Raw genomic sequence first — 25,538 nt, forward strand, 5'->3', positions numbered from 1 at the left:
GTTCCATGGTGGAAATGAACTAAACACTGGTAGTAAACATGGTATGTTTTTGTTGGGACACACAAATGGTTTTCTGACCTGCGTTAGACTGCTGCTCATGCACTGCATGTGCAATGGATGCATGTGGTGTAACCCCAGTGTAAGGGCGGCATGGTCATCACAGGAACTGGCCATCTGTATGTAAACTGGCACTGACATCGCTTCATCATCCATTGGACAGGGGGGGTGGATCAAATGCAAGTCAATCAAAAACTGTACTCCCAGATTATTGATTTTGTATTCATCAATGATCACAGATTGTGATGATCTCCAAATCAGACCACGGTATGCTTGGATTTAAATGTATAGGCCTGTTTCCCGCAGTGCTCACCTGGCTATTATTTAGCAGCTTCAATTCAAAATGTAGTGCCTCTATCTGAAATCACTCTTTGCTTGACTTGCTTGGTAACGGTCAGTGATTTGAAGGAAAAATACGTGTAGACATGCTGCATTCGTGCTGGTCTTCAGAATGTTAGGTGGTCAAGGCGCCTTGCGATATATTTACCATGTCTAAAGATGCCATTCATCCATGTAGCCAAGTGTTCCCAGAAGCTTAAAGTGACCATAAATTAGTAAAACAGAATGAATTTGTAATCGCATTTCGATAACTGAAGACCATAAATGCTAAAATGTTCTGGCAAAGAACATGAAGGCCATTTCCTACGCAGTTGTAAAAGCTGAATTACCTAAGTACCTAAATTCCACCACAAAGAGCTCTGTGAAAAATAAATAGTTGCAGCTCAAGCATAATTGAATCTAGTTTAGCATAGAATCCTATTGGCTTACACTGAATCAGTTTGAAGTCTCCTTGGGTAAGCCATGTTTTTTAGGCAGAATTGGATATTGAGGTGGCATGGCTGAGGGGATAGTCCGGTCCTGCATAAAGCCCATCACTGAATCTGCCTCACGAGTTTCCGCATCGCTAATAGCTACGACTTGAATAGTTTACTCTCGTTTCTTATTTATGGTGACATTCGCCCCCTGCAAACAGACCTTTACGTCTCTGAAGTCCTGGTAGCTGGTGGGAGTGTGTTATATTATTGAAAAACCTCAGAAATAAGATGAAACTTGTGGCTAAAGAAAAACAGGCTATTTTCCCAAGAAAGGAAGATCTCGGGGTCATCTTATGTCATATGTCATCACTATACCTAGCAAAGAAGTGGTCATAACACAATCCTGTCATAGTCATACAGCTTGTATTGGTGCTGTCTACGTCATGGCTCAAGGTGGGTTAAGCCATGGGCCTCCATTACGAGCAGATCTTCTGTCATCTGGCTTCTTTAAATTTCCAAAACAAGTGTTGGTTTAGTTTATATTTAAATGTGTTTTTATCACCATTATCAGATGCCATTATTGTAGAAATTCTGGATATCTCAGGACCCGTCAGCATAGGTTGTGATGACAAGCCCAATCAAGGACATGAAGGCGTCACTCTTTCTTTGAAGAATGACAGTGCCGAGGGAGATCTGCGTAATGCTTGAGACGTAACCCGAAGCAAAAATGTTACCGTGAGACTCTTCTACGCCAAGGTGCGCTATTTGATGTCTTGTTAGGATGGGATTTAGTGGGTTAAGATGGGGTTTTGTGGCTGTAGTTCATATGCTGTAGTGGCTGTGTGTCACAGAGTATTTGTTTTATTGAAAGCAGACAAGGATACTGATGGAGACCTGGATGGATGGGTATGTTGGGCATGTCCAGTCTACTTGTGTCCCGAGCTCTCGGTGCAGTCCTGAGGGTTCCTGTTCATACGCGTGTCTTTCACAGCCTGCCTCCGCACGATTGGTTCCTGCTCCACTGTAACAGTCTCTTTGTTAACTCGCGACATTAAAATAAATAAATGATCAATTAAATGACAAAACAAATTGAAGTGTCAATCCGCTAGCACTCAAAATGCCCTAAATTCATTACTTTAAAAAGTAGTAGTACAAAAAAAAAAAAGTGAAAAAATTAAAAGCACTGGGATAGAAAAGCATTTCACTTACCAGCCTCCGATTACTTTTAATTGGGCACCATTTTCTGACAAAATGGCCAGACCGTGGATGCGGGAGTGCGGCAGATGACAGGTCTAATGACGGAGTACGCGGAATCAGAACAAGTTCTGCGGGCGCCGTGATGGGCTGATATGAAAGGCCGTCAGCTTGACAGAGAGTGGCATAATAAGAGGCCGTCGGCAGGCCCTTAATGCGAGGGTCCGGGCCGGGCCGGAGCGGAGCATGCTCAGTGGGCTCCCCGAGGCCGCCCCCCCCCCCCCCCCGCCGCGGAGCGCGAGCACCTGCCGCGGCTTCGTCGCGCGTCTCCCTCGCTCCTGCCTGCCGTCGGCGAATTTGCAGGCGGAGTACGGAGAGCTCTTTAAGGAGGAAATGGATCCAAATAATCAGATGTGTTGTTCTTAATTGTCCCAGACGTAAACAGCCGTCGAATGTCTCGGGGCGTTTCACTGTTTGTTCAGGCTAGGAGGCAGCGAAAGATTAAATTAACTTCTTCACACCCCACACTTATCGCAGCAGATGTAAGAAGCAAGTTTTTTTGCCACATCTGCTGGGACTGAAGGTTTTAAGCACTCTTTGTGAAAAATAAAAAAACATTTTTAAACTGTTTGCATTTGGCTAGATCTTTTTTTGAGTCCACCCTCTGTATGAATTTTTTAAAAATATTCTTTTTACTTTGTTTACACAGGGTTACAAATAGAGGTGGAATAACAGTGTAGAAAGTGTTGTGGCCATGAATTGACCCCCGGCCGCATAGGGGGGATTTGAAAGTCAGCTGCCTGTTGCTAGCCGCCGCTAAAGTGTTTGTTACAGTACTGGAGTTCAGACCCACACATGGGGTTATAGTGGATGGTGACATATTTTATGTCCATATATGGGTGTGCATAGACTATGAGTACATTTCACATTGAAACCCTGTGAATAGACTGAATTGTTGAATTGTTATGCATTAACGTCACAGTGCTGAGTGGCATAGTATTGAAAATGAATGAGACTGTATTGAGACGCCCGCAATCCCTGTCGAAGAACAGCCCAGAGTGTTGATGTCTGGCTTCTCCAAACGAGACACAGTAAAACTGCCTACCTTCTGCCATGTCTGTGCAGATCTTATTTTTTGATTGGGGTTCCTCCTCTGACCAGCTGGAAACTGAAGTGGATTAATTAATGTAAATGTAAACCTTATTAATCGACGTGTCCTGCAGTACATGTCTGTCAGCTGTCCGTTGTTTTACTTACTTGTTCTTCTGCCAGGATGACTGCTGGTCTATTTAGTGTAGTCATATAAAGCAGTCCTCTTCATAATGGGTGCCAGGGTTGCATGTGTGGGACTGTAGGCATGCTTTGGGGATACAGTGCCCACAGAATTACCTCTTCAGCCGGCTGCATCTTTCCCAGTCACCGGTGCCTTTGGCCCGTGGTCCAGAAAGGAAACCAAATGCAACCCAAAATGGCCGCAGCCGCAGAGCAGCTTTGTATCTCCTCCCGCCACTGTGTGAGCAGCGTCCTGTGCTTTGAAAACATTAATTGCTTCTCTTTTGTCTTCGCATTTGCAGGCAGCCATTCGGAGATGACATCATATTTTTCCCCCCAAGACAAAGAGGAATTTAATTGCTGCTTGCTGAGCTTAGGGAATCAAATCTGCCAATCAGTCATGCAGTGCGATTGTCTTCTCAACACATTAACAGTAAGCCACGCCCTGCCCTTCCAAAACCCTCCCTACTTCTCCAAAGACATCTTTGAAGTAGATGATTTAATGACAGTATGGGTCTTCCGGATGGCAGTATAGTACCAGGCTGTGGGCATGTGTGTGAGTGCGTGCATGTGTGTGAGTAAGTGTGTGCAAGTGTGTTTGCATGTGTGTTTATGTGTGTGTGTGTGCATGCGTGCATGTGTGTGTGTGTGTGTGTATGTGCATGAGAAAGAAAGAGAGATGGGAGGGAGTTTGAAGACATGAGCGTTATGGATTTCCCATACCGAAATGAATAAAAGGACTGAGCAATTCTTGTCCTCATAGGTAAAGCATGATAGAAAGAAGATACAGAAAAGAGTGGATCCTCAGAAGTACATGTCTCCTGGGCATGACATTCTGAAGGCCTCACTTCAGTCAATGATTTGTTTTTAGATTCATCAAAAATATATCCATCCCAATGAGATTTACTTTGAATGATGTGTCTTAACTCACTCTTATCTGATACGGGCACCCCTGCTAAATGCCAGTGGGAACATTGCAAGCTTTACTCACTGTCATAAAATTGGGGGTAAACAGTGAATGATCAGCATAAGGCCAAATGCTCTTACGCTGCCATGCGAAGATGGTCATTCCTGACCATGTCTGGCTCGTGCATGGCACAGATTTCACTGCGCTCGTCCAAAGAAACAACAGCAGCAAACTGAAAATGCTAGCCCGAAAATTGTAATGTATGTAATGTAAAACAGAAACACAGCTAGAATTTTACCTACACCATAATTTTGGAAGAACAGTGAGTTATAGTGCTGAAGAACCAGATCAAATAGGCCTAGCTTCTGCACACTTGGTTTTAGCAGTGTGCTGCAGCTTTTCAGGAAGTAAGCCTGGTGTCAAATGAAAATGAGATTTCTTAACAAACTGGTCAGTAAAATGACAAACCTTGGGTGACAGTGGGGTGACAGTGACAGGTGCCCCTAAAATGTCGGCCGTAAACGTTGTTAAACCTTCAACCTGGCCTGCGGCTTGAGACTGTTGGTGAGAATAATGAAGAGAAAAATGTAATCATGTAATAATGATTATTCTCTACCCCATCGTTACTGGAACACACATTGTTGGTGGCATCCAGGCAGGAGATTCCTGAAATGGATGCCAGTTACAAACCTTGGAGAATTTTCTAGATAACACCCCTCCTCCCCCCCCCTCCCCCTTTGTTCTGTTTTTAAAAGGATGCTGGTTTCTGTTGAATCCTGCTTTTTAAAACATCTACAATCCATTATCGAGAGCTCTAATGAAATCCTGAAATTATTGTCAGGATAAACGGGGGAGGAGGAGTGAAAAATAAATGTAAAACAGCAAAAAAAAAAAAAAAAACACAAGCATGAAAAATGAATGGAGCTCAAGCATTAATCTATAGGTTTTTTTTCCTCTTAATTTAGCCATTATTAAAATGTTCTGTGAATGTAGCATGAACATTAGCCCCCTTCTGAGCTATTATCCCAGCTGTCTGGTGTTGCAATTTCACACATCACTGATTCAGACAACCAGTCTACTTGAGTCTGCCTGCCCTGGATTTTACCTTATTTAGGTAATCCACCACGAACAAAAACCATGTAACGGAAATGTTACAAATATCAAATAATTTTGAATTTAAAAAGCGATACTGAAGATTTTTTAAGCAGCTGTAGAGCCCAGGTAGATCAAATACAATGCAACGGACTTGATGCAGCTTTGTAGCAAACATGCAGATGCTAACAGACACATTCAGTTTGTTTAGTCTGACTGATTGATGAGGAGGAAAATGGAGGGAGGAAATGTGATGAAATAAGGTCTTTAATGTTGTATGTCAGATCACTTGCTGAATGAGCACATTCAGGTCCCACAAGCTAATTCGGGTCCCTATTGCTGTGTTAGCTCTTTAATGTATTGTGGCAATAACTGCCATGGTTGCATAGGAGATTGCCACAACCTGAATACCATTTCGACAATATCAGATGCCCTGGACTATGCTGAAGCAGCTTCCTTCATCCACCCATTATGTTAATTCATAATGTCTAATACATGAATGACAGCAGCTAAAGAATTTAACTGCCAAACAGGGGAAGATATGCGTTCACTGACTATTGTGTTAGGTACACATATCTAGTACCAGGTAGGACCCTCTTTTGCCTCGAGCCTGAATTCTTCACAGCATGGATTCAACAAGGTGCTGGAAACACTCTTTAGGGATTTTGGTCCATGCCGCCTCAACTGCGTCATGCAGTTCCTACAAATTTTCGGCCACACATTCATACTGCAGGCCTCATCCCAAATGTGCTCTATTGGATTGATATCTGGAGACTGTACAGGCTATTTGAGTCGCTATCATGTTTATAGAACCAACTTGAGATGATGTGTGCTTTATGACATGGCACATTGTACTGCTGGCAGTATCCATTTGTAAAAAATGGTAGACTGTGGCCGTAAAGGGATGTACATGGTCAGCAACAATGCTTGGGTATGCTGTGGAATACAAATGATGCTCAATTGGTATTACCGGGCATACTGTGGTTTAAGGAAACATTCCCCTCACTATTACACCACCACCAGCAGCCTACACCGTTAACACAAGGCAGGATAGATCCGAGGATTCATGCTGTTTTTGCCAGATCCTGAACCTACTGTCTGCATGCTGCAGCAGTTTCTTCAGACCAGGCTAAATTCTAGAGATTGTAGTGCATAAAAATCCCAGGAGGGCAGCTGTTTCGAGATGCTGGAACCACCATGTCTGGCACCAACAATCATACCATGGGCAGAGTCCCTCAAATCATACGTCTTGCCCATTCTAATGTTTAATCGAACAAAAACTAGACCTCTTTACCATATCCACATGCTGTATGTATTGAGTCGTAGCCTCATGATTCTGTGCTCAGAGGAGCAGGCTCTTTGCATTAACCAGCAGTCGTACCTAATAAATTGGCCAGTCCATGTACATTATTCATGTTCAGTGGGGTTACATACAAACAGTTCTGTGCTGCCATTTTTTGCATCGTAGTTCATATGACTCTGACACTTTTTTTTGTTGAGCCAGCAAGACCTAAATAAAATTAGTTTTTACTCGCTGAAAAAAAGTAGGAACAAAACAAAATACGATTCTGATATTTTGAAGTCGTAAAAAAACATAACCATTCTTTTTGTCTCTTGTTGTTGTGAACTAGTTTAAGTGAATTGAAAAGTATTACTATTGAGTGCTGAACTTGTTCCAAGTTGCAGCTTGGAACTACGCGTGCACGTGTACGCATTCAGACCCATGCTCGTACGCAGAGGGAATCGTCACGGTCTGGCCTGTGGTGTGTGATCGAGGTTTCCTTGGCGTTCATTTGGACTGCGCCGCTCAAGGACCTGCCAAGTGAATTGTTAATAACGTGATATTCTCCCTGCACATTTTTTCCATGGGAATTGCTGGCCCGCTGTTGAATGTAGACATGTAACACTGACGCAAACAGTCAGCGGTGTATATATGAGGCCTAGCTTCCCTTGCAGAGTAACCACAGGAATGATTTCTTCAGGAAGAAAATGGTTTGCTATTTTTATTTAAGCCTGCAGTTTTGAATAATGCACACAATACTTGAATCTTTGTGGGCTTAGTGCGTAGTAGAACAGAGTTTTATAATGAAAAAATAACCAGCAGACAAGCTTTAAGCTTTATTCTTGTTACACAATTATTCTAATTGCTTTATATGCTGATGCTATCTTAATAAGATGTTTGAGTGAAAAGCAGCAATATCAGAAATTGTAAATATAAGTAAAGAATAGACATTTTTAAAAGCAATTAACTATGGAATATATCTGGCTCCAAATACTTTATTTGGGCAAATGATAAAAGTAGGCTTCAAGATTCTGTATGTGTCAAAATGTAATTTTTCTCCAAAGACATTTTGGTAGTTCTCTAGACAGGGTGTGTGGATCTGAATTTTCTAAGCTGCAGTTTTGAAATGTGAGGAGTGGTCTTTTTTTAAAAGGGCAAAACAACATTTACATCTGCTTGTTTTGTTCTCAGAATATTTTTTCAGACTCAAATATGTGTGCAGAATTGTGGATATTTTTGGAAAGGGACAGAGATGCTGGCATTTCTTTGAAGGAGAGACAGTGTATGCTGGTGTGAGATTTTTTTTTTCCCCAATTTTAATGGTCCTTGCAAAATTATAATATTAACAAAATGATTAGCCTGTTAATCATGTGATCAAGGATTTTCTCTGCTCTCCCATTCATCTCCATGTCAGATTCACATCCGCAGAATGTGAAGCACACAGTTAAAATATAGGTTATAGGGGTTTAGGCTGCAAACTTAAATGACTGAAAATGCTATTAATATATAGTGCGTTTTTCCATGAGAACTGCATGTATTTGTTAAACATACACGCATAAATACGTACTGCACGTTTGAAGGAGTTGTATTTTTGGTCTGATACACGAGGATTATATGAGGATTTCTAAAGAGGTAGGGGGGAATAGCAATTATTGGAGTGATTGTCCCATGCCCTGAAAGGCAATCAGCATGAGGATTGGAAACAACTCTGGAACACCTATGGAACAGGCATTATCCTGGTATGAGGTTGCTTTCGGCTCAAAGAAGCTGGCAATTTCCAGCAGCACCTGGCGCCCAGTCCCCCTCAGAGCTCGTCCCTCCCCACCCACCCACCCCTCCGCCCCTTTCCAATGGCTAATTCCCCTCTGCTTCCGCTTCCCTCTCTCCCTACATTGTCTCTCCGAACACAGGGACAGGAAAGCAACTGTCAAAAGAAGCAAAAAAAGACAGAGGGGAAAAAAAGGTTTAGTAAAACCCTAAGTACTTCTTTGAGAGAAAAAACAAACCCTTTAGAAAAAAGAGCTGAGCATCCAACTCCAAGCAGAATTTATACCAAATATGCATATTTAATAATCAATATACCAGCTTACTTAGAGATCATATGGGGTTCCAGGTTTGTTTGGGATCTTATTATTTCCGCCTCCACTGGACCTGAGAGTTGTGGTGCTGACATTTTGGTTACACTGCTAGAAACATTCTAGTGCCATGTTGAAGGACTGATCCATCCACTGCATTACAGGGCACCTTGAGCTCCTACCCCTCAACACAGCAATACATCTGTTCCTCATAATGAAGTGTCGCAGTACTGCAGTTCTTGATTATTGCTGTCTCTCTCTTTCTCTCTCTCTATCTGTTTCTCCCTCTCAAGATTGATAAGCAGAGCATCAACCTTGTTGGCTGCAGTCCTGTCGGGTTATGACAAAGGCAAAAGGCCTTCAGTCCAGTAGCTTTTGCTGCTACGCACATTATCATCTGGGTGTCTGGAGCCCTAATTGTTATAATGCAGCTTTGCCCATTTATTTGTTTAATTTGTAAAGAGGGGGTATGCTTTAGAAGGCCATTCTCCCCAACCCCCCCCCCCCCCCAACCCCAACCCCCCGCCCCCCAGTGAGATGTTGATGAAGCCTGGATTGGTGTAGCAGTGGAGAGAGCAGCCACATCATTACCCTCCCCATTGAGGGGACCCCATTGACTTGCTCACCCACTGGCTCAAGGGGATGGATTATCCCTTCTTGGCCAGTGCCTTGTTATCACCCTGCCGTCACCCCAACCCCCTTTCCATCTTTACCATTTTCACTCTTTCAAAGCCTTGGCTTCTGGGAAGCAACAGTAGGAGCCTTTGCATGCCTTGGGTGTCTTTGGATTATGAAATTAATGGCAACACCATCAGTTTTTAAATTTAATTTGTTTCTGGTGGGCGGCACGGTGGTGCAGTGAGTAGTGCCGCTGCCTCACAGCAAGAAGGTACCGAGTGTTAATCTTTGTGCCTTTCTGTGCGGAGTTTGCATGTTCTCCCTGTATCTGCGTGGATTTCCTCTAAGTATTGTGGTTTCCTCTCATAGTCAACAGTCATGCGAGTTAGGCTAATTGGAGAAGCTAAATTGTCTTTGGCGTATAAATGTGTGATGGTGTGTGGGCCTGACGATGGACTGATGACCTGTCCAGGATGCAGGATGTATTTCTGCATCTTGCCAATGCATGTTGACATAGGCTTCAGCCACCCCCCCCCCCCCCATCCCCCACATGACCCTGACCAAGAGTAAGAAGTTTAGAAAATGGATGGATGGATGGATGGAACTAATTTCTCACAAGCACAACCAGAACTTATGTGGTGATAACTGGCACTATTAGAATCATAATTAATGGCTGGAGAATGGGAGGGCTATTGTCAATTCTAGGTACATATGTGAGCTCACCTTATGTAGCTGTGTCAAAACAATCCTCAACCAGCTATTTGCTCTGTTCCAGTTTTGATGGCCCTTGTATTTCTGTCTGTCCCTCTTGTTCATGAGGAGAATGATTGGCTTCTGAATGCAGGCCAACTTGCTACCTGTATCTTGGCAGGTTTAAGTATTTAAGTTTTTACATGTAAAAGGAATATGCTAATTAGAGCTAACACACAGGCAGCGATAATATACACCAGATAACACGCAAAGATCGAGCCTTCTAAAATCACCAAATTGTATTGCTACACAGCAGGTTTTCATGTTGTTGCGTATTTCCATTAAATGCTCATGAAAGTGAACTGATTTTTGAGAACCCCAACCCTCATGTTGAATTTTTTTTGCATCACATGATGCACAGAACCATCTTCATCAGTACATTCGTGTGCAAATATTCCCAGTAACAGGGTGGCTCAATACAAGGTGGGCACAAAACGGCCTCAGCATTTTTCAATACGTCTGACTTGATTTAAATGCAAGTATCACTATTGCATTTTACAGTGAGTTTATCTCGAGGACAAATGTTGATTGAATCCAAGCCTATACGTCTTTAAGAGCTCGGACTGCTTGCGACATTCATGTTGACCCGCAGCTGAGCTGATGCGTGGGAACAATGCTCACGCCATGAGCCTGCCTTTGAAACCTGCTCTAGTTGTCACTTTTGTAAACTAAATGTGATTTATTCAAGCACTGAAATACAACATCATTTTAATATCATAGAATTTTTGTTGTTGTTTCCAACATTTTGCAACAGCCGTTTTTCTATCTTAGGGTGGAAGAATAAAATGTGTTACTTATTTGTGAAGTCAGATTGCAAGGATTCCTTTGTGGAAAGCCACTAGGATTCTTTAAGAAGAGGGTTATGGAGTTGGCTGCTTTGGCAATTGGCCAGGACTGAAGTTTTTTTTCACTGGGCTGAAATGCAAATTATAAATATAGAGCAGCCTATATGAGAGGTTTTGGAACTGACATATATATATATATATATATTCCTGGGCGAATATGCCTCAAATTACATATTGTTGTGGGCCTGCAATTTTTTATCCGAATTCAGAACTGTTAAATCTGTAAACATTGTGTCATGACAGCAGTATTCACTCTTTCCAATATTGGCAGTTCAAGCTCATGCTTAGCCATGCACTGGAGCAATATCTGTCTGCTTTTAAAGACCTCGTGACTTGGAGCCACAATGCAGGCCCAGTGCCAAGCAGTCTGATTAATTAGAGAGTTTAAAAAATGATTGTTTAATCACTCTACACTTCATGGTTAACGATCTGACTGGACTCACATTTTAGATGGATTCATCTACAATATTTAAGAATTGTACAGATTAAGATCTTAGTAGAATGGAACACAAAATGTCAGGATAGGAAGAGGATGGTTAGTGTAATTAAGAATTAAATGAATCTTTCTTTCTAGTACCAGAATCGTTTGTTTAAAATACTGCCCGAAGGTGTTGAGCTGAAGAGTTGGAATATTTTGAGACATTAACGGTTTCATTATTTTTTTTCTTTGATTACATTTTACCAGCTTGTGTGTCCAAAAAGGATAGTTATTCTTTAAAAAAAAGTTTTTGTTAAAATTATAAAATTATATGCTGGAATCTTGGTATCATAAATATGAATATTAGTTCTATAAAAACTATACTTTTTAACGACTGTAGCTATTATGTATTGTTAGTATTTCCTGAGATATTTTGTGCATGTTTAAAAGATGTAGGTCAAAACTATTTCATGCGTTTGACCGTTGTAAATTCTGTTCAGTTCTGTACCTGGGTTAGAATAATTTTTAAAGTTAGGATCAGGTCAATTTTTTTAAAGTCCTAAAAGTCTTACTTTTAGAGGACATATAATTTTATATGGATCACGATGTACATGGTTACGTGTGTTTTACTCACAAAACGATTTCTTAAGGTATTGAACCTATTTATATTGGTCATATTGATAATAGAGCAATGCGAAAATGTATTCTAACACAAAACAACCTTAAATAAGACGACTTCACGCTGTTAGACTGTCAAAATGCATTAAAATGTTTAAAACAATATTTTTGGACTTCAATGAATACAGCCATTTCTGAGATGAGGGCCTTATATTTAGGCTATGTGTAACCCAATGTTGAGAATAGGGCTTTTGCGCATGGCCGGAGGTGTATACCTGCAAAAACAAATTCACCCTTCCAGATCCCCCCTTGTAAATGGATTGGTCAGTAATTACTGATTGTTTCGGGATTTCCCGTTCTTTTTGAAGAGCCTAAAATACAAAGTTTCACGGTTTTGTATAAAGAGCTTTGTATGTTGCTTTCCTGGTCCTGAATATTCACGTTTCTAATTATAAGAAACGGAGCACTAGTAGGCCTAAGCATTGATCTGTGGATTTAACTGTCCCTTTAGGCCAGGCACCCAGTGGGAAGTCTACAGGGTCATACAACAAAAGACACAGGAGAGCTATTCATTTGCAAACTTTCCTTCGTGAAGTTTGGTATTAAAAGAATATGATTCGAACTATAGCAACCAACCGAAATGCTCCTAACTCAACTTCGGTTTTTTTAAATATAGATTGAAGGGTTGAATGAACACTAAAAGCGGAAGTAAAAACAAAAACAAATATATTTTGCTAGGATTCACATAGGCCTTCTTTACACGATAACTTAACTGCTTTTGATCTGCCTATTACCTTAGCTTTGGCGAAAGATCCTTTCTGACGCTACATTTCTCTTTACACCATTCAGCAAGCATGTGATCTATGAGGGATGGGCTTTCGGTAGTAACGTGTATTAAATAAAAAAGATTATTTTTGCTTGTTTATAAAGCCTACACAACTTGAGCATTACTTGTTCTTTGGAAAGTAGGTAATTCTTTATTCTATTCGAATTAGATAATATAACTGTACTTTAAAGGCAAGACGGGATTCCATTAAAGTAATTTAATAGTTTTGGAGGATATGGAGTAGGCCTACACTTCTCTCTTTGTGCGCTTTAGACAATATACCTTGAATGGAAAGCAAAAAATAGTACATGTCCGCAAGTTCGAATAGATTTGTGGATAAAATGTTTCACTTTTTTTTTTTTATTGTAGTGAAAAATAATGCTATCACAAAACCACCACTAAATTACTATTCCTGATGAAAATATCGGCATGTTAGCAATGGCATTTGTCAGAAACACCCCACTCCTACGGCCTTTGACGTACAACCTACCGACGAGTGACTGGAAGTCAATATCCAAGGGAGAGTTCTCTATACGCTATCGTTGAAGACCACCCGCAGAGGTGTGAAAGCATCCCTGACCTCTTCTCCATTCACGCACCGTGGACATGCAAACCCAGCTTAACTGAGACTAAAGTAAGCGAGTCGGTGTAAAGTGAACTGCGTGATTTCTAATCAAAACATGGGTGCACCAAACCTCCTGCTAAGTTCTTTCACAGCATGCCAGGGGTAACTGTGCCAGGTGGGCCTGTGGCCTGTCCTGTGTATGAGGGCACGACACTTGATTTTATCTTATCAGGCGCTGCCGACAATTAGACTGTACCCATAGACTGTCTTTTGTTCTTTCTCCTCAACTTTTACTTCGAAAACACTGATAAAGGACCTCCTTGAAGTTTAGCCTTTAGACATGAGTAGGGGGAGGGAGAGTCGGAAGAACTCTGCCTGTGATGTATAGTGGAAAGTGTAAAGTATGTCAATTGCTCATTAATACGTCTTACATTACTGTTGAAAATGAGACCGTCAAATTACGAGACACCCAACTTGCATTAGCTTTGTAGAACATCTGCATCATTGAATGAATGTACGCTCCGCGGGGACCCATTAAGTTCTATTCGTATGCGATCTTTGTGGATAAATACATCAAGCTTTTGGACACCTTACCATATGGTAAGGAATTAAGGAGACTCGTTGGCTATAAAATTTATTACCTCCGAAGATTCCTCGACAGTTTAAGAAAACATGATTTCGGTCGGGAAAGCTGAGAGCACCTGCAAAAATTAACAACAGTTTAATGGCCTAACAGGTGTAAACATAGACAAGTTCCGACGAGTTCCTCTAAGGCATATACAGACTGGAAGCCTAAATTCAGTATCAATGAGACTGATAATACATTATCAGACAGAGGCCAAAAGAAAACCTTAATGACCAAACAAAAATGTTTAGTCCCATTCACCAAAACATGTTTTGTAATAAGCTACAGATGACACAAAACAGGAAGCTATCCCTGAACAGCACTGTTCTAAGTAACGAAAGGTAGGAAAAAAATGTTTCAAGAGTGCTGATGTAAGTACGTAGTCAATACTCAATGAGAAGACTGGGCATGGATTTGAAGTGGGCCAAGATAATTCAATGTTTGAGGAACGTTAAATAGTTGAGTCTCTATTTATGGTGCGAGTAGCTAATTATCAAATGACCCAATTGAACTATTTCCATTTAAATGAACTATGACTGGATTTCTTAATTAATTATTAGAGGAGAAAACATCATGGATATTTGTATTTCATTTGAAACAAATTTCTACAAAAAGACGGCATGTTGACTCCGAATGATAGGATCTACAATTATTACATGATATTAAATGCGTAATGGTTTCTTCCAATATTCTATTATTATCGAAGTACTCTATATATTATTGTTCAAGCTTTAGCATTACAATAAGCCTTTTACAACGTTTCCTTATCCCAATAAATCTAGGTGGGAAAAAACAAGCAGAAAACAAAAAAACAAAAAACAAAAAAAACAAAACAAAACAAACAAACAAAAAAAAAAAAACATAAACAGTGTACTCACAACTGTAATTGAAATGAAAGACAAGCAAACCCAGGAGATGTACGTTGTATATCGGCTCTGTTAATTTTACGGGGTTAAAAAGTTTAGCAACGAAATTAGACATTGTCAGCAGACGGTGTTTGCAAACAAGGCTTAAAGATAGCCAGATCTAAATGAAGTAGTAAATAGGTGCATGCATGGCATCGTTGCATTCATTTCAAACAAGTAACGTGTTCCATAAATTTTCATATCGAGTATGCGCACATGGCATGTCACTGCATTAGTATAAATCTCACAATGTACGAAACAGATTCGTAACCGTTCTGATAACTGACTTGGTTGTAATTTTGTATAGGCTCGCTAACCTTTTTCGCAAAATTTTGGGAAATGTATTTTCAACATGACTATATAATAATATGGGCTCAATAGAGGGAAATTATAAAGGATACACATGTATAATGATCCGCATTGGTCCACTTGCATATTCAGAGCTCAATTAAAGTGAAAAAGGTATTTATCTTCTACATAACGAAAATCACTTTCAGATAAGCATAACCAGAGGGTTTCAACCAGTATGAACTTAACAGCATTATGACGGCGTTATTTCGACTGCCAGATCGCGTTCTTCTTCTCTTTATGTGATCTACATGATGACAACATTAGTAGTCAGAATTTTAGATAGTTCCAACTGCCAACGGTTGTAGGTACAAGGTAATATAACCTAGGCTACAGCTGCGGTTATGCAGTGCTACTGCATCATCACTTGAAGGCTAGTAGCCTAGGCTACAAAAGTTATTAAATGGCCATACAGTATATGCTTACACAGTACGTTTTTCACACGATATATGCATGTAAATAAATAAGTAAATAAACTGCAATTACGACACCATTTTCATTTTTGGCGTAAATCTTAGAGTATATCATATCATACGGGGGCTATACTAAAGCTTTCTGCATTCAAGTTCATGTAAGACAAGGCAAACTTGAAAATGTGAATGTGAAGAGTAATATAGCAATTTTTTTATTAATAGGTGCACATGGAAGTCGTGTGGGCCCTAACCTAACTTTTATCCAGTTTGTCTTTAAGACTACAGTGGGTCCTGCTGGACCAAGGACTACACAAGGACTTTGAGAAAAATACTTTTTGGCAGCGGCAAACACCGATCTGGTAGACTAGATATTCCACTTCAAATCCCTATAGGTCGGCCTTCAGTGCGTTGTTTGCAGCTGTAGACTACAATGGGGTATTATTAAAAATATCTATTGCTGTCCAAAACTGAACAAATTGACTGCTAAATTTTAGAAAGTCTGTCTTGCAAAATTCCCAATACTTTTTATTACGGAGTTTATGACATAATACGTAGCCTAATCAAGATGGCTTTCGTGTGTGATTAAAATGTTTATCTTCCCTGATCTACTCCTTAAAAATCGCACGCATACTGTAGGCTACATAAATTATAAAGATGATGTTGCTATATCTGAAGATGATTGCTTAGGTAAGTGCAGCATGTTGATTTTACGTTGTTGATCTGACTCGCTAATACCATTGTTCCAACATTCATAGGCGAATAGCAAATTTAGTAACGCATACATGAAGAACGACCCAGCTATCTACGGTGTTGTCAGGAAAGCTGCATACAATTTTCAATGGAACGCAGGAATTTCTGTCCACCGAAATACATCTTGGTCATATTTATTTTCTCCAGATAGCCTACCCAAGACTGCAAAGGCTAGGCATTACAGCAATGAATTATGTCCCCTACACCGAAGACTAGACTACCCAAAACAGACGGTACTAAGAAAAAACAATGGAGTCAAATGGCATTTTATTTAACAAATTCAAACAAATGAAAAAAGAACACTTCAATTTCCTAATCAATGCAGTCAATATGAATGAGGGCGGCTTGAGACTACGATAAGCCCAATAGATCATAGGCGTGTAATAGGTAATCATACGTTTTCAGTTTTCATATTTTTCATTACACCAACATGTCCACGATGGTCTTGGCTCAATCTCTCTTTCTCGCAGAACAACGTTTATTGTTCTTATGAACAGACAGACATAAGAATACAATTTATGGGAATGTTGAATTGTGGCCTGGTGTATACAGATCAATATCATAGAAAGCAAATAGGGGTCATGAATTCGTAGCCTATGCGCTTTGTATGCTATACCAAGTCTAAAAATGATTATACCCTACTTTCGTTATTGTGCCGGTCCATAGGCTAGACTTGGGGGATTTCGGAATCCTCAATGTAGTCTAATTCAATGTATTTCGAGAAATAGTGTTTACCTACTTTTTTGTTCTAAAATGACAGAAGTCGTAGAAATAATGTTGATTGTATAGGCAATAATGGAGGCTTGAACAAGAGTAAGTGTGTACAGGCTCACTTGAAAGCACGTAAAGCGCGAGACAATTTAGCCACTGAAATGATAAGGATCACGTTAACTCTTGGTGATGAAGGGCGAATGGAGCCTTCTTGCGCCGGTTATCCGTGAGTCAGGGCTTAGCTAACAAATGTGATTGAGAGGGAGGATACAGGCAAAAGCAAATGTGAGGGTACAACGTCCCTTATCTGACCACACCAATTCCTCCTAATATATCTACTAATAGCCTAGATCTAGTGAAGCTGAGTAGCTCTGCAGATATTGGAATTAATTAACTAATTTGTTTGTCGCTTCCGTCACACAGAAATGACAAAGTATAGTTCTTTAACGTACTGTACGCGACTCAGCGCTCTTACATTACCAACACAAGGCCATAGCCGAAAGGAAGGGTTTGATAGGAAGATAGAAAACCAAATCGCCCACTAGGCTACAGCGAGATTGATTTGTAGCCTGTGCGAATACTAACCTACTTTTTAGGTTTCTCGTATATACTACATCACAGTAGGTCCCAATGCATTTGTAATTTTAATACGAACTGTAGCAGCCTATAATTAGGCTACTGTCCATTAGGCTACCTGTTAAACAGACAAGGCTATTTTGAAAAAGTAGTCTACACAGCATGTCTTAGAATTAGGCTACAACTAGGCACAGGATACATTGCAAAATACCGATGAGCGCCTGCATTTCTTTTACACGACCATATCTACGGAAAACATTTTTACCATCATGCCATAGCTCCAAAATACTGCAGCCAGACGTTAGCCTATTACCAACGCAATGCTTTTTTATTCCTTTGAAAACATCTCGCAGAAGGTAACATTCTGGGTATTTCCTTTTTTTTAGGTGTATATCGCGTAATCCTTGGACAAATACTAACATTTCGGAAAGTTTTGATAATGATATGCTGCAACTCGCTATGCATACCCACACAGCACTACAGCTTAGCATTGCCTTATTCAACAGGGTTTTCCTACCACTACATAGCGGGACATCGCCATATTGTGACGTCATGTCAAGTAAAAGAACGTGAGCTGTCAGGAAGTATAATGCGCGCCTGCCCAAAATGTGGAAACTCAAAATTAGTGTGTGTGTGTGTGTGAGTGAGTGAGAGAGAGAGAGAGAGAGAGAGAGAGAGAGAGAGAGAGAGAGAGAGGTGGGATATTGGGTAGCCTAACTTGTGGGCTATTGGCCTATTCAGCAAAAATAGAAATACAAGAAGCCTATAAAATTGATTGACTTCAGCGTCCTATAGCAGAACTTGACTGCGCTTTCAATACCATTGCTTTTTTCTCAATTCATCAATCCACATGTCTACTTAGCTTAAATGTTTAGCTCTGCGTATTAAGTGCTAATGCTCGTATATTGTAGTACTATTTTATTTTAGTTTGCACACTTCATCCTGGATATGTGTACATCTACAAGATAAATCACAGAACAGAAATGTAGTTTTGAAAATTAATTTTAAAGATTTTATAGGCGATGTTTTAGATTTCTAATAAGAGTAGACACAAATACCAATAGCAATTATTAATTTAGGTTACTTATTTTTGGTGAAGCTTTGGGTTGTCTATCGTATAGACCTTAATTATAATATTTAAATTAATAGACCTATCAGGGTATTGGTATTTTCCTGTTAATTTTCCCCATCCATTTTCTATGGATGTAAACGCTTCGATTCATAATGGCATATTGTGTCTATTATGCACCATGTGTGATTACTTTACATGGAATTCTTACTTTCAGTCTAACTTCCGTAACTCATATTGTCCCAAAGGTATACATGTGCGGCTTTTATACTCAATAGTTTTTTCTTGCAAAATGCTCAAGTCTAAAGAACCTATCCGCTAAGACCACAGTAACACAGGGTCAAGTTAGAAGAGGTGTCGAAGGAATTGACACTGTAACCAAAGCACATTCTTTATGTTCCTGTCAGAGGACTCTAACGTGAGCGTGATCAAGCACGGGTCAAATCGACGTTGACAGTTGAAAACATTTTGTCCAGGTCTTCAGAACAATGCCGTCCCAGTTTCAAGTTCACTTTGTCCTGAATCATAACAACCATCATGGGTAGACGGAGAACTAAACACTTCTAGTGTGGTCTAGTTTTAAGTCACAGTTCATCACGGCGTTGCAATTTAATATTAGTCAGAACTGTGCTTATTCATCACCATATAATTTGTAATAGGCTATACCAAAAATAAATAAATAAATAAAAGTTATTTTTAAGAGTACGAAAGTGTCTCATACGTTTGATTCATTCAGCGTATTGTCATGTGCATGGAGCATGGGACTGTTATACAACTGGTTAACTATCTGCTTTTCAGGCATAAAATACGCGACCAATTTCTTCGAGAATGTGCATGGCTAACTATACCTAACTGCGCACACTTCCTATGACTTAGAGTAAGGTATAAAAGCGCTGAAATAGAAGCTTGCATCAAATACATTTTTCTTAGCTCAAGGGTGATTATTTTATTATAGCACATGTAAGAAAATCCGAAGCAAAATATACGTGCGCAATACACAGGATTAAACACCAGCAGTATTGTTTATCCTCCTGAATACGAATATCAATATCAATGTCACGTTCATCAATCGACATTATTTTGCACAAAGCAAGCTTATTTCCACAACTACATTCACAACAATTCAAAACAGACAAACAGAAACCTTTTATTATTAAAGTTACTGTGCTGCAACATTGATGCACACACTAAAACACATTTTGCATCCACAAAGACAGTCGATTCTGTAACCATAAATAACTCGATATTAGATTGGGGGAATTTTCACTCAAGTATTTGAAGTATTCATGTGACTCATTCCGGTTGGAATATATCTGATAAATATGTGTTTTTAACTTAATTTCAAAAAACCGAATCGGTCACATGCCCATTACTGGCTGAGTAACCAGCTAGGCGCGTTTGAAGTTTGAAGCCTATTTGATATCTACCATACACCCTAAATAATGAAGAAAAATACATCAAATAAACTGAACCTGACTTAAAGAAAAATTGTACTGACAGAGAATTACTTGCACGATAATTTGCAATCGCTTTATAAATAAGAAAACATTTCAGCTTTACATAAATTATATTTTAGGCTACAGAAAGGCCTTTAGCGGCCTCACATGCTAAAACAGAGTTGACGGAAATAAATCCATATATAGACAACTTTGACTCCACATTATTAATATAATTCGTATTTTCTTTATATTAGAACAAGACACATTTATATATTTTAAAAAAGATACAATCGCAATATGTGAGCTTTATATTTAAGATTTTTTTAATATTAGGTTATGATCCAAAACTGTACAGTCTTGTTAGAAAACATTTACATAAATATCATTTCAATGTCGGAACTTTTACCGATATTTAAATTACAAATGGATAAATATGGAATCATGAATATGTATTTACATTGTTATAAACAAAAGGCAACGGTATATATATTCAACGGTAACAATCGTAATTGAGTACCACAGTTCTCCACCTGAAAACGGACGTTGACAACAGATGAGACCCCATCAAACAAGGAAAATACATTCACGAGTATATATTTAGTATTTATTTATTTTTGTTCAAGTTCAAGACAAAGACTTTGGCACGTTTATTAAGACTGTGTGAAGTTTTAACAATCAATTCAATGGTGATACGAGCATCACCCTGACACATCGTGAAAGATTCTTCCTTTTTTCTTTATTTTAAATAGACTTTGAGGAAAAAAATACGTGAAATAAAAAATACAATAATTATCTGTAAACTAAAAATGGACATCCCATAATTATTTGTAGAAACTGTTATTTTATTATTTATGTTTCTGTCGGCTTCTCACTCGGAAGTCACTCTCAAAATCCTGAGAAAGGACGAGGCCTGGTGGCGCGTGGACATGCTATCATCTGCTCAAATAGTTCCTCCATTACCTCATTTCAAAACCTTAGGATGCACGTGGAATAGGTTTCCTTAACCGCGTGGTACTTTGAGAGTCTGCTTTGCTCAGTTTCAAACGTACCATTCGTTAAAGTTGGGTGGGAGTCCGTCGTTATGTGATGCAGTATTTTGCACAACTGACGGCGGTGTTTTTGTGGATTCTTCTATGTTTGTTGTCACCAGAGCTGGCGGTGTGGACGACTCGTACCCAGAACTTGCAGCTGGTGAAGACTCTGAGCCTTGAGACTCATGCACCTGCAATAAAAATAATAACGATTTCAAGTAAGCTGTAAGAAGTTAATAAACCTTACTTGCAGATATTTTTTCATAAGAAATTAAATAAGCGAAAACGGAGTAATAAAAATAAGTGCTAACCGATGCTAACATTAACTCGTAGGCCTATTTGCTATTAGGCCTACAATAAAAACGGGGCAAGAAAAGAGAATATGCAAACTTTAATCGATTAGGAAAGTAGGTAATGCTTTGGTAAGTCTTCACACTCAGTAGATAAATCGTTTATTACCTTCATGTGTTTCCTGAGAGAGCTTGGATGTGTGTAGGACTTGTCGCACACTTTGCAGATATACGGCTTGTCTGAAGTGTGCACGTGCATGTGTTTTTTTCTGTCGCTGCTGTTTGCAAAGCGCCTGTCGCAGCCGTCGAACTCGCATTTGAAGGGTTTTTCACCTGCAACAGAAAGAAAAACATGGAGGCCTATTATTTCCAGTAGCCTGTACACGGTTTTCATCTAATAAAAAACTACTTCACCTTTGTTACTTGGTAACGGGCAGTATTTAAGAACACAGTCCATAGCATGATAAAACATCCGAACGAAGTCAATGCACTTGAGAAGAAATGTTTTCTCTAGAATACTGCAAGTATCCTCAACGCAATGCAAGTGTTTCGTAGATGTGAAGAATGCTCCTTTCGACTGTATATCAATTACACGAGTCCATTCATTCCGATAACACTGTTCATGCTGTTTACCTACCGAAAGTTCCGATATTTAAAGTTCCTACGTACGTCTCACTTTGTTCGCATTTTGGTTCAGATCACAGGTTAAGTGTTCAAGAGAATGACTGCGAATGCCGGACGCAGACTAACGGGTGAGCACTCAGAGGAGCCAGACTAAATACTGTACTTTACACGTACTTATCTGGCTATTAGAAAAGATATGTGGTCATTGCAAATACAATTACCCGGAGAAAATAGGTCCAGTTTACGACTAAAACATTAAGAAGCATTTGAAATTAAGGAACAGATTCACGTTATTTTCTCAACAATATATATTTAAAATGCAACTGTTTATTTTACATATACTTTGTGAAATATGTTTTTCTTTGCCGAATCAAAAAATAGGCCTGCAATTATCCAAAAGAAAGGCGTAGAACACACTGTGGAAGACTACTTCGCTACTACGTTAGGCTATTTAGCCTACCCCTCCCCCATTTTAAAGTAGAAAACAGACCGAATAAAAACTACTACTGAACCGGAGTACATACACGTTCAAAGTGATCACAGTCATAATAAAATGCGAAAGCAAATGTTTACCTGTATGAGTTCTTTTATGTATTTTCAAATTTTCCGACCTGGCAAATATTTTTCCACAACCGGGGAAAGGGCAGGGGAATGGTTTTTCTCCTGTGTGCACTCTGATGTGATTTACGAGTTTGTATTTGGCTTTAAAAGATTTCCCTTCCCTGGGACAATCCTCCCAAAAGCAAATGTGGTGACTTTGTTCTGGACCGCCAACATGTTCCATGGAGACATGCGTCACCAGTTCGTGCATGGTGCTGAAAGTCCTATCGCATGTTTTTTTGGGTCGGTTCATCTGATTCTCGTCAATCCATTTACATGACATTTCTTGTTTTATCGGTTGCCTCATGTATCTGAAGAAAGCTCCAGGGCCGTGGTGTGGGGGAACGTTCATTCCCATGTTCATATTGATCGGGTGATTGTAGTTGTGAAGTTGAGCAGTGCCATAATGGTCCGTGCGGGGGCTGGCTACTGGTCGGTAAGGGTCTGGTCTTCCAAAAATATCCCCGCGTAAACCCAAATGCATTTGACTATTTACTATGTGTCCATTAGGGGAATGGTGACTCGCTGTCTGCTCGTGCAACCCAGGAAATAGGAGATGTCCCGGGTTATCAGAAAGCCCAGGGGGTCCGTGCAGACTACCCGAGGAAGGACCGAAGATTCCATGCTGAGCACTACTTGTAGCGGACTCTCCGATAGCAGCTCCACGGTTTCTTAACAAAAAGTCCCTGGTGGAATTGAAAGCCCCGCTGGTGTAAGAACCCACTTGTCCACCGTGGTGGTGTCCGAGGGCAGCTGCGTATCCGGAGGCTTGCGGGGTGAACGCAGATGTCTGACTGGAGGTGATGTCGTGAGTCACGGGGCTGAGTTTGAATGCTGCGGAATGGGAAGAATCTCCAAAGGGATTGAGTCCCAACCCAGTGTCCCTGTTCCCCATCTCATGGTGTCTCGGCGCAAAACCTCCAACACCTAGCGCCGAGAACTGTGGACCGCTGTCAAGAAGCATAGTCATCAGGAAGAAAATAAAAAAAGCTCGCGATGGTAAAAAAATTAAACAAACAGTTAATAAATTGTTTGCAAACACTATGGTCGAAATTGCAGCACAGCGATCTCTAAATCGTACGATTTATATAGAATTGCAGGCTAATTTTGAAAAAGGAAAAAAATAGACAACAAAACAGCAAGCAGAATCCTTCCCTTCAGTAACGGGAGGAGGAAACACATGTAACCGTGATCCTCGAGAAAGAGGATCAAACTTTACCCCCCTTACTAGTGAATGATGTCCTTGGACTGATAAAGTCAATCACTCACTCCTTGCACATAAATGAACTCGGGAGGCAGCTGTACGATACCCAATGAGAGGCCAGCTAGCTCCTTGGCACGTGACGAAAACACAGTGAGTTAATTGGCTAGATATCTGTTGATTGGCACGGTTCGACTTCGCACTTTAGTTTTATTGGTTGGTCGACGTGTTATATGCAAGTATGGCAGTGGGACATCTCGCTGAAGTAATTGTTCCTTGTTTATTTCCTTCCAATACACACCAAATATTCTGAAACTTTTGGGAAGTTATTACGAGAAATTGTATGTATAAATACATCTCATTAACAGACAGACAGTGCAGCAAGCGCAAACATTCGTAGCAGCCACTTCCGAAGCCTACAGATTTTAAAATGATTATTTTTATTTTTATATAAATCGCGTCAGCACGTGCATTATACAGATACACATATGAACACAGACACCTTGGAATATTGGTAATGACTCTTACATGCACTCTAGGATACTGTATATTGTCTATGGACCCTTCTTCAAAACCTAAGAGTACTCCGTATATAATGTCGTTATTTCCCATCATTGCAAGTGTCTGGGGTTCATAGGTCTCCTCACTGAATGTGTATGTCCCATGTGAGCACCTCCATTAACGTGAATTAATTATAATACTCTCTGTTTTCATAAAACAATTATGTCGAAAAAATACATTATGTAAATGTAGGTATATTTATGAACTTATTTGCTCCTTTTAAATTCGGATGTCATTATTAGTTTCACTTTAGTTTTCACTATTATTTTTTTCTTTAAATTGTTTTCTTGGGCTGCTTTTCATTCACGCTGTCATGATATTTGGCAAAGTTCCGAGTTCTTGCTTTCTTGCAGCCGCGTGGGAGGGGGATGGTTTTCCCTAAAGCATAGGCTGTTGAAAGAAGAAATAAGAAAGAAAAATGGCAGTATTTGTAATGTCTTTAGAATTTTTCTTACCCAAGAATCCCAGGCTATTGAGCTGATTTCACAAAGTTTCCACCGACTCGCTGCTGGAAACGTAAAATCTGATCAAGTTCAGGGAGGCGGTGAATGTTTCAAGCAGTGCTTTTTAACTCCACGCCACATTCCTTTGCCCAGATCTGTCCCAGGAAGGAGCTCTTATTTTGTATTTCAGAAATTAAGAATAAAGAAATGTTCACAAGCAGGCTTTCAGTTTTGGCTTATTCTGTATTTATCCTACTATATATATATATATATATCACCATTATTTGAGGTTAATATCAATAAAGTAGCACGGTGAGTTCATTATAATACATATAATACATACACATGTATTCTTTATTCACAGTTTTGTATTGAAACGTTAGTTATGTACATACATGCATACACACACACACACACACACACACACACTTAACTCCATGAGCTAGTGAGCTAGTGATAAAACTTAAATGCTCGTCTGGTTTCATATACAGGGAAGCATGAAGTTATGAGTGGTTCGTTTATCTGCCCTGTAAAATCAGGACTTCTCTATCCCCCTCCCCCACTTCTCTCTCTCTCTCTCTCTCTCTCCATCCACACAAACACAACAAGGAAGTGATCGAACGTCTCTTACAATATGACATATCCTCTCCCTATGTTATAACATAAAAAAAAAAATCG

The 25,538-nt window shown here is 39.8% G+C and overlaps 1 protein-coding gene and 1 long non-coding RNA gene across 4 annotated transcripts in view; one reads left to right on the forward strand and one right to left on the reverse strand.

Annotated features, from left to right (window-relative positions):
• The window catches only part of LOC135263064 (uncharacterized), a 35,018-nt gene extending 30,834 nt beyond the window's left edge, over positions 1-4,184 (forward strand). For all 3 annotated transcript variants that reach the window (XR_010332386.1, XR_010332385.1, XR_010332384.1), the window contains one exon: positions 3,581-4,184. This is a non-coding gene — a long non-coding RNA (uncharacterized LOC135263064). The remainder of the gene's footprint in view (positions 1-3,580) is intronic.
• Positions 4,185-19,802: 15,618 nt separating this feature from the next.
• Positions 19,803-24,284, reverse strand: LOC135263067 (zinc finger protein ZIC 3-like). The gene is made up of 3 exons (XM_064350654.1): positions 22,629-24,284; positions 21,601-21,764; positions 19,803-21,332 (listed from the first exon to the last, which is right to left on the reverse strand). The coding sequence occupies exons 1-3, from the start codon at positions 23,623-23,625 to the stop codon at positions 21,150-21,152; spliced, it is 1,344 nt and encodes a 447-aa protein (XP_064206724.1). The 5' UTR covers positions 23,626-24,284; the 3' UTR covers positions 19,803-21,149.
• Between the last annotated feature and the right edge of the window lie 1,254 nt (positions 24,285-25,538).

Source organism: Anguilla rostrata, chromosome 9 (genome assembly GCF_018555375.3).
Source record: "Anguilla rostrata isolate EN2019 chromosome 9, ASM1855537v3, whole genome shotgun sequence".
In the NCBI taxonomy this organism is placed as follows: Eukaryota; Metazoa; Chordata; class Actinopteri; order Anguilliformes; family Anguillidae; genus Anguilla; species Anguilla rostrata.